The sequence below is a fragment of the Choloepus didactylus genome, chromosome 8 (genome assembly GCF_015220235.1).
Source record: "Choloepus didactylus isolate mChoDid1 chromosome 8, mChoDid1.pri, whole genome shotgun sequence".
NCBI lineage: Eukaryota > Metazoa > Chordata > Mammalia > Pilosa > Megalonychidae > Choloepus > Choloepus didactylus.
The window spans coordinates 98,367,441-98,385,795 of NC_051314.1; the positions used below are offsets into that span (position 1 = coordinate 98,367,441).

Consider the following 18,355-nt stretch of genomic DNA (forward strand, 5'->3'; position numbering starts at 1 on the left):
TAACTCAGAGGGGAGTCTCTCTCCATTTCATGATAAACAGGGTCCTTTTAGGAAAAACAAGTCAGCAGCACAGAAGCACAAATTCCTAGCATTGAGACCAGAGAGAATTGCACCCCTCTTTGCCCATCACTCAGTTCTGTAGAGAATAACACATTTAGCAAAAACAAAGCAGAGCCAACTTTGAAAGAACTGCTTCTTAGAAAGTTCCACAGTGAGTTCAACATGGGCATCTCAAGGTGCAGTTCGGTAAATGGGATCATTGCAATTGGGTGCAAATTTGGCATTCTCTGTTGGACTGGCTTTATCCAGATGGACATATTGCCCATGGCTTCACTCTACTAATTTTTTGATAAATGTTGAGTGGCAGAAATTTAGAGTTAACAATTAAGATTTGAGCATTTGATTTAAACAGTTAAACCAAGTGAGGGTAATATTGCTGCTCCTTTACTAGATTCCCGATAGTGTGGGGAGCTCTGGTTTAAAGGGCTTGTTCACACCTGTCACCTTCAAAGTGGTGTCTTCTAATAACCTTTTGTATCATAAATTAAGATACCCAAACATGATAGCAGTGGAGGAAGATAGGTTCTAAACAGAATTTCCGTATCTCAGAAAGGTTTTAAGATTGTGGTGAAAGAAAAAGAGGACATAGAGCTTGCACTTCTCTAGGTCAAAGAAAACTATTTCATTTTTCCTGATTAAATCCATAATACTGATTTCACAAGAAATGGATAGCACTAAAGTACTATTTTATAATTTTCTATGTGTAACTTGAAAAAGTGAGTTCTAGGAGTTTGAGTTTTATAAACACAACTATACTTATCACAGTCTCCATTCCTCATTCCTTTTACCATTTTCATCTGCGTAAATCTGCTTCTGAAAGTTAAATCTAAAAGATGACACTGGTATAAATAAGAATGTCCCATACAGAATAGTGTAATATGTGTACAAGAGCTATTACAAAAGGGAAAACAGGGAGGCTGGATATCTCAATGAGCTGTATCTTAACTAATGGTTTTTGTTTTTTTTTTTTTTTAATTGTAAAAACACTACTAAAATTAATGGCAGGTTTCTAATTTTCCTTCCAAATCTCATCTTTATAAATCATGTTTTTGGCCAATTTTTTCATCACTTGTAACTGGTCATCAGGTCTATAATCAGTTCCTGGATTTTATTGAGTCACAGCTCAGCATTAAAATGGGTTGGAGGTTTGGAGAAAAATTGACATTTTTCTATTAATGAACAGCTTGCATTTGCAAAGCAAATGGGCCAAGCTTGACTTCTATGATGCACATAGACACTGTGACATCTTTTGTTTATTATACTACTTTAGCTCCTACAATCTATATACCTTTTTCCTCTGATGCATTACATTTCACCATTGCTCTGAATACTAGCATTATGCATTTATTTCTCAGCAATGCTTTTAAACCTGGTGTTTGTCATTAAATTAGCTCAAAGTAGTAGAATACTGGTCTCTTCTAGCCTACTGAATGTTTAGTATGTTTTGTTTCATTTTTTTGCAGTTACATAGGTTACCTACAGTAATCACATTGATAAGAGTTGTATAGTGAGAACTAATGAATGTGTACTAATCCCTTACCCCCCACACTACCACCACCACCTACACTTGTAGAAAGGTCTGCTTTACTCTAAGGTGAAGAAATCCAAAAATGACCATGTTAGTATTAACAGCAGTGGGCATTTTAACTATTTTTATTGAAAATAAGGTTTGGTGACTATTACTAATATATTTTAACATTTGATACCCTTTTAAAAACAGTTTCCTGTTACATCTTGGCCATAGGAAAGTTTGAAGATTTTTGTATATTATATTTGTGATTCTTAATATTGATAATAGTACATTTTTTAATGTCTTTAGTTTTCATCCTAATAAATAATAATTTGGATAACAGGATGATGTAATATTTTGGAAATATGAGTTATAAAGCCTAATATACTCATTTCAAATATTAATATTGATGGAGATACATTGAATATTATTTGAATATTAATTAAATGTCACTGAGTATAGATACTTTTGGTTAAAGAATGATGAAATTATGTATTAGTCTCTTAAAATATCTTTCAAGTTATTAGCTTATGTCCATAATAATATCAAGAATTTTTAAACAGTGACTAAACTGCACCTTTCTAAAAGCTTTTAAGTATAACTGACAATATTATGAAAGGTAATACTGTATTTTTCTTAATTTTAGTCATGATTTTATTGGAGAATTTACAACAAGTTATAGGGAGCTTTCTAGAGGGCAATCACAATTCAACGTATATGAGGTAAGAAGAATTTTAATTTATTGTCTTCCTCTGTTGTAAATAAATTGAGTTTTAAAAGTATGGATTTGCAAAGGATAATTGTCAAAGGTTTACTGATTACCAATATATGTAAGAATCTTTAAACATAGTGAGCAGACTTGTTTCTGAGATCAAGTAATAGTATTTTTCTTCAATTAACATGGTCTTTTAAATGTGTTATGAGAGATTTTTAATTCTTGCCTATGAAACTATTTTCTTATTTTTATATAATTCAACATGGATTCAAATTCGTTCTTTCCTTAAGCTTCAGCCATTAAGTTTGACCTTTGTATCAACCTTCTCTCCAGCTTTTTTTTTAATCAAAGAGAAAATACGCATTTTAGTTGTATCAGCATGTTGTTATAAAACGAGATGTGATCTGCTTAGTATGTCTGAATATTTTCACTGTTGCTTAGGTGGAAACCAAGGGGGATACAGAGTATGACTTAATCATTAAAAAACCCAAGTTGTTAAAGCAGCTGTTTCTGCCTTAAACCTACTTTGCTAATTAATCAGCAGATATGTTGCACGTATGGTAGTTTTAGCCCTGTTAATCCTGGGTCTGTGTTACTTGTACATTCCTTATCATTTTTTAACTTTAATATAGGTGGATAGCAAAGGAAAATATCTCAGTATTTAGTCAATAACGGTAACTTTTTCCTGCCAGTTTGACACTATAACTCACCTCTTTTGAGAGTGGAGGATATCCTTCTACCACCTTTTTTCTAGGCTAAAACAGTTGTATTCCATTCACTCATTCATTCATTATATGAATATGTAAATATTTATTAAGTGATTTTAGTATTCTATGCTCTATGTTAGGAACTGAGGATACAGAGATAAATAAAAATTTAGTAGGGGAGACAAGCACATAAAATACTTACAGTATGGCTTGATAAGTTATGAATATATACTCTCGATATTAATTATATATATATACACACACACGAATATACTATATATATATTAGTATACTTAGAAGACGAGATTATTGCAGAGGGGCCCAAACTCAGCCCAAGAAAGCTTCCCAAGAAAAGACACAATGAAGTAATTGATAAATTTATTCTATTTGGGTCTTTCAAGGAAGGAATAGTAAGGCTCTAAACAGATGATCAAAGTAATTTAAGACAGGTTGCAATTAGGTAAATACCCGTTTTCTTTGCCCAACCTCTTCTGAGTCTTCAAGGCTGAGGAGGAACAGCGTACGTATGCCAATTCTTGTGTTTGGGGTTCATCTGCTGACAACAACATAACCCTCTAGAAATCAACCACTTTGAGTTTCTTCAGATTTATATCATATTCTGCTTTTGGTTCCAGTCAGTTTCCAGTTTGTCTTGCTCAAGAAAGCTTGCTTAGTAAGACTGGTGCCACATCTGATGAGATGACAAAGCAGCTTAAATGATTATTCCTTACCTTGTAAGGATATCTGTGCTGTAACATCATATATAAATGTTTCCCTGTTATCCATGTTGTCAGTAGAGGAGATCAGTCTGAGGAAAATCTGGGAGACCATTATGTATCATGTACAAGTGTTTTTAGTATTTCAGTGGACAGGCCATGGTCCTATACATTGTTATCTTCTTATTCTCCACGCATGCAAGGAAAATTTTGCCAAGGCAACCAAGGGAAAAAGTCTGTCTTAGAACACAGAGGTTACCCTTACTGTAACATTTGGTCTGTACTAGGAGGCAACACTTTCCCATGTATATAAATATTTAAGGCTCCCAGACTTCTATTAAAACATCTAAATTAACCAAGAAAGAAGGGCCTGAGCCTTTTCAAGGTCGGGTGGGTGGGGTGGGGATAGAGACCCACGATGTTTTTTAATGTCTTGACTACATCTACAGAATCTGTGGTGCTGTAATCATGACACATTATAATTGACCACATGGAATGAATAAAATTAAAGCAAGTCTTACAGTCTTGTACATAGTAAGAACTAAAAACAAAACCCTGTACTTTAGATAGTCACAATTGTGTTATCTAATGTGGTATGATTCTGTTCTCAGTATTTCATGTTCACTTACTGTTGTACAAAATAGATATTTAAGCATACTTTCATATTATACTTTTATTTTTTTCCATTTAAGGAGTGTTTGAGCTAAGCTGAGTTTTAAAGGAGCCAGTCCATTTTTATAACAGTTTTACTGAGACATATGTCACATACCACAATTCAGTGGTTTTTTTAATATGTACACAGGTTGTGAAACAATCACAACCATCTAATTTTAGAGCATTTTCTTCACCCCAAAAAGAAACTCATTGCAGTCACTCTCATTCACCCATTCACCAAACCCCTGGTAACTACTAGTCTACTTTCTGTCTTCATGGATTTGCCTATTCTGGATATTTCATATAAATGGAATCTTACAATATCTGGTCTCTTATGACCTAGCATATGTTTTCAAGGTTCATCCTTGTTGCAGCATGCATCAGTACATCATTCCTTTATATTGTTGAATGCTGTCCTATTTTAGATATATCACATTTATTTACTTATTCATCAGTTTATGGACATTTGGATTGTTCCCATTTGGGGGCTATTGTGATTAAAGCTGATATGAATATTAATATACAAGTTTTTGAGTAGACATATGTTTTCATTTTTCTTGGGTATATATTTAGGAGTGGGTCATATGGTAACTCTGTTTAATCTTCTGAGGAACTGCCAAACTGTTTTCCAAAGTGACTGCACCATTTTACATTCCTGTCAGCAATATGTGAGGGTTCCAGTTTCCCTACATTCTCATCAACACTTGCTATTGTCTGTCTTTTGGATTGTAGCCATCCTAGTGAAGGTGATGGGTATTTCATTGTGGTTTTGATTTTCAGTTACCTCATGGTAACTGACATGAACATCTTTTCAGACGCTTATTAGCCAATGTATTTCTTCTTTGGAGAAATGTCTATTTAATTCTTTGTCCATTTTTTAATGGGTTTAATTGTCTTTTCATTGTTGAGTTAGAAGAGTTCTTTTTATATTCTAGATATAAGTACCTTATTATACATATGATTTGCAAATATTTTCTCCCTTACTGTGGGTTGTGTTATTTTCTTAATGGCGTCCTTTGCAGCATGATGTTTTTAATTTTGATGATCCCCAATTTTTATGATGTTTGTGCTTTTAATGTCATGTTTAAGAAACAATTTCCTAATCCAAGGTCATAAAGATTTACTCCTATGTTTTCTTCTAAGACCTTTTAGCTTTGGCTCTTACATTTATTTATACGTATAGTCCATTTTGAGTAAAATTGTGAATATGGTGTGAGGTATGGGTCCAGCTTCATTCTTTTGCCTACAGATATCCAGTTGTCCTGGATCATTTGTTGAAAAGATACAACTTTCCCCCATTGAATTCCGTAATATGGAAAGCATTCAGTCATTCATTTTAAAGTATCATGTTATCTGTGGTTTTTATGTAGATGGCTCTGTCAGTTTGAGAAAGTGCCTTTCTTTTCCTAATTTTTTGGATGCTTTTATTATGAAAGTGTGTTGGATTTTGTCAGATACTTTTTTTGCATCTATTGAGATGATCATATGGTTTATGTTTTATTTGTTATTAATTTGTTTTCATTGATTTTCAAGTCTTAAACATGCCTTGTCTTCCTGTGATAAATCTGTTTGATCATGGTGTATAAATCTTTTTTTTAAGTACTTTTATTGAGATATATTCATATACCGTACAATCCATCCAAAGTGTATAGTCACTGGCTTTTAGTACAGTCACAGAGTTGTGCATTCATAACCACAGTCAATTTTAGAGCATTTCTATTACTCCAAAAAGAAAAACTCCATACCTCTTAGCAGTCACCTCTTAATTCCTCTATCCTTCCACAGCCCTTCATAACCAATAATCTAATTCTGTCTCTATAGATTTATTTATTTTTACATTTTACACAAATGAAATCATACCAAATGTAGTACTTTGTTCCTGGTTTCTTTCATTTGGCATAAGTTTTTTTTGTTTTGTTTTTTAATTAGAGAAGATGTAGGTTTACAGAAAAGTCATGTAAAAAGTACAACTTTCCCATATAACCCCATGTTGTTGACACTTTGCATTGGTACAGTACTTTATTACAGTAGATGAAAGAATAATAAATACTATTGTTAACTGTAGTCCATAGTTTGAATTAGGTGGATTTTTCCCATAACCACCCTATTGTTAACACGTTGTATTAGTGATGTATATTTGTTCTGGTACATGAAAGAACATTCTTATATTTGTGCTGTTAAGCAGTCATCATTCATAACACGGATGACTGTTTTATACAGTCTCATGTTTTATCCTCCAGCTTTCCTTCTAGTATCATACAAGACCCAAAACTTCCCCTTTCAACCACATCCACACATACAATTCAGCACTGTTAATTACACTCATAATGTGCTACTATCACAACTATCCATTTCCAAACAATCAACCTAATTAGAAATTCTGCACAGATTAAGCATCTTCCCATTTTCTACCCCTATTCTATCTCCTGGTAACCTATATTCTGGATTCTAACTCTACAAGTTTGCTTATTATAATTGGTTTATATCGGTGAGATCATACAATATTTGTCTTTTTGTTTCTGGCTTATATCACTCAACATAATGTCCTCAAGTTTCATCCATGTTGTCGCATGCATCAGGACTTCATTCCTTCTTACAGCTGAATAATATTCCATCATATGTATATATACCACATTTTGTTTTTCCATCCATCACTTGATGGGCACTTGGGTTGCTTCCATCTTTTGGCAATTGTGAATAATGCTTCTGTGAACATCGGTGTTCAAATTCTGTTGAGTCCCTGCTTTCAGTTCTTGTACATTATATACCTAGTAGCAGGATTACCTATCATATGGCAATTCTATACTTAGCTCCTGAGAAACTGCCAGACTGCCTTCCACAGGTCTACCTTCCCATTAGCAGTGAATGAGGGATCCTGTTTTGTTATATCCTCTCTAATACTTGTAGTTTTCTATTTTTTTTTTTAAATAATGTCCATTCTAGTGGGTATGAAGTGATATCTTGTGGTTTTTATTTGCATTTTCCTAATAGCTAGTGATGTTGAACATCTTTTCATGTGAATTTTGGCCATTTGTATTTGCTCTTTGAAAATTGTCTATTCAAGTCTTCTGCCCATTTTTTTTTAATGGATTGTCTTTTTATTGTTGAGTTCTAGGATTTCTTTATGTAGTCTGGATAATAAACCATCTCAGAAATGTGGTTTTCAAATATTTTCTCCCATTGTATAGGATGCCTTTTCACTTTCTTGACAAAGTCCTTTTATGCTCAAGAAGTTTTTAATTTTGAGGAGATCCCATTTATCTGTTTTTTCCTTTGTTGCTTATGTTTTGGTGTAAAGTCTAAGAAATCACTGCTTACCACAAGATACTTTAGGTGCTTCCCTACATTTTCTTCTAGGGATTTTGTGGTCCTGTTTCTTATATTTAGGTCTTAGATCTGTTTTGAGTTAATTTTAGTTTAAGGTATGAGGTAGCGGTCCTCTTTTATTCTTTTGGATATGGGTATCCAGTTCTCCCAGCACCATTTGTTGAAGAGACTATTCTGTCTTAGCTGAATGGACTTCGTAGCCTTGTCAAGTATCAATTGGCCATAGATGTGAGGGTCTATTTCTGAACTCTCAATTTTATTCCATTGGTCAGTATATCTATCTTTACGCCAGTACCATGCTGTTTGAACATGGTAGCTTTGTAGTATGTTTTGAAGTCAGGAAATATGAGTCCTCCAACCATGTTCTTCTTGTTCAAGGTGTTTTTGTCTCTTCAGGGCCCCTTAGCCTTACCAATAAGGTTGACAATTGGCTTTTCCATTTCTGGAAAATAGGCTCTTGAAATTTTGATTGGGATTGCATTGAATCTCTAAATCAATTTGGGTAGAATCGACATCTTAACCATATTTATTCTTCCAATCCGTGAAAACAGAATGCTGTTCCATTTATTTAGGTCATCTTTGATTTCTTTTAGCAATGTTTTATAGTTTTCTGTATACAAGTCCTTTACATCCTTGGCTAAATTTATTCCTAGATATTTGATTCTTTTAGTTGCTATTGTAAATGGAATTTTTTTTTCTGATTTCCTCCTCAGTTTTCTCATTACTAGTATGTAGAAATACTGCTAATTTTTGTCTGTTGATCTTAGTTTCCGCCACTTTGCCAAACTCATTTAGTAGCTGTTATGGCTTTGTTATAGATTTTTCGTGACTTTGATAGGATCATGTCATCTGCAATGAAAGTTTTACTTCTTACCTTCCAATTTGTTTATTGCCTAACTGCTTTGGCTAGAACTTGTAGCACAATACTGAACAACAGTGGTGACAGTGGTCATCCTTTTCTTGTTCCAGATCTTAGAGGGAAAGCTTTTAGTCTTTTACCATTGAGTACGATGTTAACTGTGGATTTTTCATATATGCCCTTTATCATGTTGAGGAAGTTGCCTTCTGTTCCTAGTTTTCTAAGTTTTTTTAATCAAGAAAGAGTGTTGGATTTTGTCAAGTGCCTTTTCTGCACCAATTTAGATGATCATGTAGTTTTCCTCCATTGTTTTGTTAATGTGGTATATTACATTAATTGATTTTCTTGAATTGAATCACTCTTGCATAACTGAGATAAAACCCACTTGATCATGGTGTGTGAATCTTCTCTATACTATTGGATTCAATTTGCAAGTAATTTGTGAGGATTTTTATATCTATATTCGTTAGAAAAATTGGCGTGTAATTTTTTTTTCTTGTATCTTTATCTGGCGTTGGTATTAGGTTGATGTAGGCTTCATGGAATGAGTTAGATTATGTTCCCTTCTCTTCAGCATTTTAGAAGAGTTTGAGAAGGATTGGTATTAATTCTTCTTGAAAAGATTTGTAGATTTCACATGTGAAGCTATATGGTTTTGGTCTTTTCTTTGTTGGGAGGTTTTTGATGATTACTTTAATCTCTTGTAATTGGTTTGCTGAGATCTTCTATTTCTTCTAGAGTCAGTATAGGTTGTTCATGTATGAATCTTTTAATGTGTTCCTGGATTTGCTTAATTTTAAAAATGTGCCCTTGCATCTGAGGATTACACCCTGATCTTTGCATGTTTTCATGTAGAATGTGCTCATAGTTTTCTGATATAAATAATAAAATTAATATATGAAATGAATTAATAGTCTTTGAATTTTCTCTTGATGCTATCTACCTATACCTGCTATTATTCTATATTCTCACCTGTTCTTGTGAGCTAGTCTTAATGGTACTGCCTTATTTAATACTTCCCTACCTTTTGTATAGATGATTTGAAATATGACCCTAACTATTGCATTGCCTTCAGGTTTTGTAAATCACAACTGTATCCTGTAGACTATGATTATATAATTCTCCCATTCAAAATCCTTGACTTTCTGCTGTGAATTGAAGAATATCCAAACTACCTTACCTAGCCTTAAAGCTCTCTGTAACATGATCTCAGACAACTTTTTCGTATTCATTTTCATCTCTTCTTTATATGTGTTCTCTGCTTCAGCCAACCTGTGACAATTATTATTTCCTCTTTCTGAAATGTTGTACCTGTCTCTTTCTTTTTATTGAAATACTTTAAATTAAATACATCTTTTAAATTATTAAAGCCTAGTTCAAATGATACTTTGTTTCTAGTATCTTTACTCTTTCTTTCCCGGCAAAAACATTCTCCATTTGTTGGACTGAGGTGAGCTGAAGGACCCTCTCTTAATGTACTAATATATTTTATTTCTGCTGTTAGATTGAAAGGTCTTGCTCATCTTTATATTTCCCATGTCCTCCAACGTCAAGTATAGTGTAGAGTACAATGAATGATATTTCCTTATGGAATAAATGGTAAAAAAAAAAAAAATCAATCTTAAGTTCACAAGTTAGACCTTTATCACATACGATGTAGGATGGGTATTTGGTGGAAATTACTCCCATTACCAAGTAATAATTAGACCAAAAGATCCTTTAAATATTCTCACATTGGGCGACTTGCTATATAAGTATATATTACCTTGATTTAAAAAAAAGAGTCTCTACTTTTCTTTGGCAACCTATAATCTTTCTACAAAGCAATCATTATTATTTGGGAGCTTGTATAAGAAATGTCTCTCTTATAACAATAAACAACAGTAACATGCAGATGGAAAGGGTGACCAATACATAAAGTGAATGAGATGAATATTACTGATAAAAGATCTTTATTTTAGGATGATAGTCACTAGTAACTTTTACAGAGAAGTTTTGGCAGAATGACTGCCCTGTAGCCATACTGAAGATATTTATAAATGAATACATGCGTAACAAATGAAGGCAGGATGTTGAACTACACTTCTAAAAAACCAGTATAAAACATAACACATTTTAATTGTTTTATCTGCTTTTTAAGGTGGTGAATCCCAAAAAGAAAGGAAAAAAGAAAAAATATATTAATTCTGGAACAGTAAGTTAATTTTTATGTTTTCATTAAGGGTACAAATTAATATATAGGTAATTTTGATCAGAAAAGAAGCAAAACTGAGCTGTTTCACTTAGGATTTTCATATGAAGGTATATAATAGAAAAAATTAACTTCCCATGGACGTGATTGTAATGGAGGTCACCTTGTAAGAGAGAGTGGCTCAGCTTCCGCTATTTGTCCTGGTGGTTGTAAGGCCTCTGAAGGGAATCGGAAGTTTTGTTAATGAACTCTTCGTTCAGTGGAACCAGACAACAGAGAATCAGGCAGATGTGAAAAAGTTTATGTGTTAGTAAGAAATACTATATCTTTCTAGGCTACTTTGCCAACTAAGGCTAATTTTATTGGATGTAAAATTGTTTGCTTATAGCTCATTAAAATGTGCAACTCTTTAGGAATGCTGTACTGAGTCTTATTTTCTAAGAGATTGTAAAGGAGAAAATCCCTGAGAATTGTGAAAAATCAGAGTCATCTCTATTTTGAGAAAAAATCATACTGAAGCTGTTTCCTTAAATCCCCTCTCCTTCACAGAATCAAAAACCTACATTTTCTCCAAATTTCTTCTTGAATATTTGTGTATGTCTGCTAAAGCAACAGACAAAATATTAGATAACCTCATTATAGAAACATAGCAAAAACACATTTCTTCATCTACATCCTAGCTTACTGGTTTTGATTTTCTAGTTTTAACCATTTTCCCACTCCCTTTCATCTTTGCTTTTATTTGAAATGGGAAGTAAAACAGGTCGTTTGCAGATAATTTTCATGTTGTTCTTCAGAGGAAGTAAACTGGTTGTACAAAGAATGTAGTTAATTTTTTTTTGCCCTTCTGATATTTTTAAGTGAAAGAACAAGCAGTCTTAGCAGATTTTAATAAAGAATAATCTCTTTAGTGATTTTCAAAATGCCAGGAGATATGATTTTCTAACAGAAAAAAGTCCATTTGACATTACAATTAGCACCAGCAGATAATTCTGCCTTGTTTTTATTTTCAGGTAACCTTACTTTCTTTCTTGGTAGAAACAGAAGTTTCATTCCTTGACTATATTAAGGGAGGGTAAGTCATTCTCTGACAGTTTCATTGCTGAAGCATTTCTTTGTATGTGTGTGGCAAGCACTACCAGTAGGTCTCGGGCAACTGAAACGATGACCTTGATTATATTTTGACGGCAGATCTGTTGCACTTTTGTTTCAAACCTAGAGATACTTACATTCCAAGAGCTATTACTTTTGCAGAGAATTGTAACTTTTCTTTGAATGAGAGAAAAACTGTATTGTGTTATTAATAGTTATATATAAAACTATTATATACACTTTCATAGAATGCTTTTTTTTGCCTAACACAGAGGACTTTTTAGATGCGGTTTTATTATTTTTAAATTAGGAGAAAAGCTGGAAGACTTATAGTGAATGTATATTCTAGCTCCAGGATATTAAAGGAATGTTTCTTGTAATAAAATCATAATGCAGAAATGGACTATGAATGGTCATTTAGTTGCTCCATAGGCTTTCAGGCAGAAATATGTTTCAAGGGGAAAATAAAAGGTTGCTTTAACCATTCTTGAAGTTTCACAGTCCAGACAGAGCCAGACTTGGTAAGGTATTATGGATTCTTATACTCTAATGAATAGGGAAGTCTTCCCAATTTTGTTCCTATTTTTTTTTTTTTAACTTATTTTAACCCAACTAAGCGCCTCCAAAGATTGAGAGCAGTTACTCTTTACCACATATCTAAAATATCAATATATTCTAATTTACTTGCTATTAATTTGTATGTATAATGTAGAAAATCAGCAGCTACAATGATCATTTAAATAAAATTAAGGAAAAAGTATTAATAGAAAAAATGTTTACCAACTCTTCTCATATCTGTACATATTATTACCTTTAGAAGATTGAAAACAGGAAGTTGAATTTGCCATAAAACATAGATTTTATTATTTTATTATGGCTGTAGATAATTGTTGATGAAGAGAAAAGATAAGAAAATGGATATCCCTTAGCACACCCTTTAGAAGCTTTTTTTAAATAGTGCTTGATATATGTTGAAATAATGACTTGAAGTTTAAAAATGTTAAGAATTACTTTAGGTTTTGACTTTGATTTTGATTTTGCTTTGCAAGTATGTGAAGGGTATGTGTATGTTTGTATAAAAGACACCCAGTATGTTTTGTCAGCAGTACGAATTCAGTAATATTTTGATGCGAATCTGTCTGCAAAATATATATATATATATATATATATATATATATATATATTTTTAGTGTCTGTTACCAGTTGATCACTTCTGTTGGTTGTTTACATTCTCCTTTTGGGGATTCTTAGGACTAGTCAGAGCAAATGAATTCTCTGTAGTACCTAGAGCAGAGATGGTCTTGACTAAATTGCACTGTCATATTTTTCTTTGCCAACAACCCCCAACATTCTTTTTCTTGGTTTGCACATTTCCTACCTACAGCACTACCTGTACTGGCTAATGACCTTTTTTCTGCCAGAAGTGGGTGCATAAACAGATACCCAAGTGATGCAGTACAATTTGTTCCAATCCCGGCTTCCTGAAACTTTTATAAAAACCTATTGTAAATTTACAAATGGGATCTTGGGAAATGGAGTTTGAATTTCATTACATAAGTAACTTTATTTATTCTAATTTCAATAGAATCATATCTGAAAGGACATGATAAAGTGTTTTTTTCGCCTAGGATATATTATTTGTATATGAAGATCTGGTTAATAAATGTATATGATGTATTTTAAAAAGTGTGCAACTATATATTACCCCTTAGTCATCACTGTTTATAATATTCATATATAAAATTTATAAACTAATAATATTGTCCTTTTGATAGAGGAATCCAAGTGAACCAGTAATAGTAATTAGTTGTATTTATGTATCTTTGCTCTGAAGGACTTGTTAAAAGCAAATGGGCACAAAATTTAAATTCTGGTTTTTATCAATAATATAGTAAGGAGATCTAAGTGGCTCTGTCATGACACTCCTCATGCTATATAATGACAGGGAAATCATTTCATAGATCTAAACGTCTGTGTGCTGTAGTTCATGAGCCTCTTTTGTTCTGTAGTTCACCTGTAAAACGATGGGGTTCAACTAGATTTTCCAGCTCACCGTGTCCTTAATGGTATCTTTTTTATTCTCTTCTCCTCTGAAGTTACTGTTTATAGACTTACAGAAGAGTTACTCAAACCTATCCACTTACCATACAGTGTAATTGGCATATAATAATAGCTACCATTTGCTGACAACTTACCATGTGCCAGACCCTAAATTAAGTGCTTCATGGGAAGTAACTCTCCCCATTCCTCCGTTGGCCCCTCCCTTCTCCTCTCCCAATTTTTCCTTTTCCCTTTCATTTTCTCATGAGCAAATATTCACAGGGATAATTTTCTCTTTTTCCAAAGATAATTACAGTAAAGTTCATTTATTTGTTATACTGTTTATTTTCAGTCTTTGTATAACTAATATTTACCATCTACTTTGCTGCCAGTCAAAAATATAGTTTAATTTACTTAGCCTAAAGGAAGGTTATGTCTTGCCATGCAGAGTATATAAGAATTTTATTAGATTTTTATGAAGATGTGAACTTTAATTGTGAGTGATGGAGAATGGGCAGGATACGTATTCATACAATATCTGATGAACTCGAATTGTAAGAAACAGGCAATAGAGTTTCGTACTCCTGTTTTGTTTTTTTTTAATCTGTTGGAATGGAAATAACAAACTATAGTAGCTTGAAATGGAGAACACCAAAATTAAAACTATTTTTGACCAAATGACTGAAAACATCTTTTGCAAATATTTCAGTGAGCTTACTTTTCTGGATAAATTTCTTATCAATTTTATTTTACTTGTTTTAGACATTGTAAGTCTTTGGGACTTTCTGCCTTTGATATTTAAGAAGCCACAACTTCCAAGCAGATAAATGTATTGCAACAGTGGAAAATTCATATTAAAAGCAAATGCTGGTTGGGTTAGTTGAGGGCGTCAGTTGCAGGGAGGTTTCCCGGACCGTTTTTTTCTGCTGTCAGGGAGCCAGTTTCCTGGGTTTAGGCTTGGAAACATCGCGCTGCCCGTGAATCTCTGTGGTCATCCTTCTCTTGCTTGCTGGGAGACAGACTGGGAAGGCAAAGCAGTCTTCTGTGGGCCTTTACCTCATCCTGTGTAGTCATTTTCTCTTGTCTGAGTCATCGCCCTGTAGCTGGAGGGAGGATGGAAGTCACAAGCTGGAGTCTCACTCTCTGACCTTTGTTTTCTCGGACGCTGGTTCAGAATAGGGCTACGTTAGTCCCTTCTGCAATACGCCATATGGGGTTCTGCCAATCAGGCCCACTTCAGCTCGTGGGGAGGGCGTTTAAATTGTAAGGGTAGGAGGTGGGGCAAGATGGCAGACTGGTGAGCTGTATGTTTTAGTTACTCCTCCAGGAAAGTAGGTAGAAAGCCAGGAACTGCGTGGACTGGACACCACAGAGCAATCTGACTTTGGGCATACTTCATACAACACTCATGAAAATGTCGAACTGCTGAGATCAGCGAAATCTGTAAGTTTTTGCGGCCAGGGGACCCGCACCCCTCCCTGCCAGGCTCAGTCCCGTGGGAGGAGGGGCTGTCAGCTCCAGGAAGGAGAAGGGAGAACTGCAGTGGCAGCCCTTATCAGAAACTCATTCTACTGATCCAAACTCCAACCATAGATAGACTGAGACCAGACACCAGAGAATCTGAGAGCAGCCAGCCCAGCAGAGAGGAGACAGGCATAGAAAAAAAAAACAACACGAAAAACTCCAAAATAAAAGCAGAGGATTTTTGGAGTTCTGGTGAACACAGAAAGGGGAAGGGTGGAGCTCAGGCCTTGAGGCGCATATGCAAATCCCGAAGAAAGGCTGATCTCTCTGCCCTGTGGATCTTTCCTTAATGGCCCTGGTTGCTTTGTCTCTTAGCATTTCAATAACCCATTAGATCTCTGAGGAGGGCCCTTTTTTTTTTTTTTTTTTTAATCCTTTTTTCTTTTTCTAAAACAATTACTCTAAGAAGCCCAATACAGAAAGCTTCAAAGACTTTCAATTTGGGCACGTCAAGTCAAGAGCAGAACTAAGAGAGCTCTGAGACAAAAGGCAATAATCCAGTGGCTGAGAAAATTCACTAAACACCACAACTTCCCAAGAAAAGGGGGGTGTCCGCTCACAGCCACCATCCTGGTGGACAGGAAACACTCCTGCCCATCGCCAGCCCCATAGCCCAGAGCTGCCCCAGACAACCCAGTGTGACGGAAGTGCTTCAAATAACAGGCACACACCACAAAACTGGGCATGGACATTAGCCTTCCCTGCAACCTCAGCTGATTGTCCCAGAGTTGGGAAGGTGGAGCAGTGTGAATTAACAAAGCCCCACTCAGCCATCATTTGAGCAGACTGGGAGCCTCCCTACACAGCCCAGCAGCCCAGAACTGCCCTGGGGGGACGGCACTCACCTGTGACATAGCACAGTCATCCCTCAACAGAGGACCCGGGGTGCACAGCCTGGAAGAGGGGCCCACTTGCAAGTCTCAGGAGCCATACGCCAATACCAAGGACTTGTGGGTCAGTGGCAGAGACAAACTGTGGCAGGACTGAACTGAAGGATTAGACTATTGCAGCAGCTTTAAAACTCTAGGATCACCAGGGAGATTTGATTGTTAGGGCCACCCCCCCTCCCCGACTGCCCAGAAACACGCCCCACATACAGGGCAGGCAACACCAACTACACACGCAAGCTTGGTACACCAATTGAGCCCCACAAGACTCACTCCCCCACTCACCAAAAAGGCTAAGCAGGGGAGAACTGGCTTGTGGAGAACAGGTGGTCGTGGACGCCACCTGCTGGTTAGTTAGAGAAAGTGTACTCCACGAAGCTGTAGATCTGATAAATTAGAGATAAGGACTTCAATAGGTCTACAAACCCTAAAAGAACCCTATCAAGTTCAGCAAATGCCACGAGGCCAAAAACAACAGAAAATTATAAAGCATATGAAAAAACCAGACGATATGGATAACCCAAGCCCAAGCACCCAAATCAAAAGACCAGAAGAGACACAGCACCTAGAGCAGCTACTCAAAGAACTAAAGATGAACAATGAGACCATAGTACGGGATATAAAGGAAATCAAGAAGACTCTAGAAGAGCATAAAGAAGACATTGCAAGACTAAATAAAAAAATGGATGATCTTATGGAAATTAAAGAAACTGTTGACCAAATTAAAAAGACTCTGGACACTCATAGTACAAGACTAGAGGAAGTTGAACAACGAATCAGTGACCTGGAAGATGACAGAATGGAAAATGAAAGCATAAAAGAAAGAATGCGGAAAAAAATTGAAAACATCGAAATGGACCTCAGGGATATGATAGATAATATGAAACGTCCAAATATAAGACTCATTGGTGTCCCAGAAGGGGAAGAAAAGGGTAAAGGTCTAGGAAGAGTATTCAAAGAAATTGTTGGGGAAAACTTCCGAAATCTTCTAAACAACATAAATACACAAATCATAAATGCTCAGCGAACTCCAAATAGAATAAATCCAGATACACCCACTCCGAGACATATACTGATCACACTGTCAAACACAGAAGAGGAGCAAGTTCTGAAAGCAGCAAGAGAAAAGCAATTCACCACATACAAAGGAAACAGCATAAGACTAAGTAGTGACTACTCAGCAGCCACCATGGAGGTGAGAACGCAGTGGCACAATATATTTAAAATTCTGAGTGAGAAAAATTTCCAGCCAAGAATACTTTATCCAGCAAAGCTCTCCTTCAAATTTGAGGGAGAGCTTAAATTTTTCACAGACAAACAAATGCTGAGAGAATTTGCTAACAAGAGACCTGCCCTACTGGATATACTAAAGGGAGCCCTACAGACAGAGAAACAAAGACAGGACAGAGAGACTTGGAGAAAGGTTCAGTACTAAAGAGATTCGGTATGGGTACAATAAAGGATATTAATAGAGAGAGGGAAAAATATGGCAAACATAAACCAAAGGATAAGATGGCCAATTCAAGAAATGCCTTCACGGTTATAACGTTGAATGTAAATGGGTTAAACTCCCCAATTAAAAGATATAGATTCGCAGAATGGATCAAAAAAAATGAACCATCAATATGTTGCATACAAGAGACTCATCTTAGACAGAGCGACACAAAGAAACTGAAAGTGAAAGGATGGAAAAAACTATTTCATGCAAGCTACAGCCAAAAGAAAGCAGGTGTAGCAATATTAATCTCAGATAAAATAGACTTCAAATGCAGGGATGTTTTGAGAGACAAAGAAGGCCACTACGTACTAATAAAAGGGGCAATTCAGCAAGAAGAAATAACAATCGTAAATGTCTATGCACCCAATCAAGGTGCCACAAAATACATGAGAGAAACACTGGCAAAACTAAAGGAAGCAATTGATGTTTCCACAATAATTGTGGGAGACTTCAACACATCACTCTCTCCTATAGATAGATCAACCAGACAGAAGACCAGTAAGGAAACTGAAAACCTAAACAATCTGATAAATGAATTAGATTTAACAGACATATACAGGACATTACATACCAAA

The 18,355-nt window shown here is 35.2% G+C and overlaps 1 protein-coding gene across 3 annotated transcripts in view; it reads left to right on the top strand.

Moving 5' to 3' along the window:
• Positions 1-18,355, top strand: part of CPNE8 (copine 8) — a 252,147-nt gene that overhangs the window by 161,586 nt on the left and 72,206 nt on the right. For 2 of the 3 annotated variants that reach the window (XM_037845646.1, XM_037845647.1), the window contains 3 exons: positions 2,217-2,292; positions 10,689-10,742; positions 11,753-11,814. In XM_037845646.1, coding sequence (XP_037701574.1) covers positions 2,217-2,292; positions 10,689-10,742; positions 11,753-11,814 — 192 coding nt within the window. Of the gene's footprint in view, positions 1-2,216; positions 2,293-10,688; positions 10,743-11,752; positions 11,815-18,355 lie in introns of those variants that run through there. The other variant, XM_037845648.1, reaches the window with a different exon arrangement.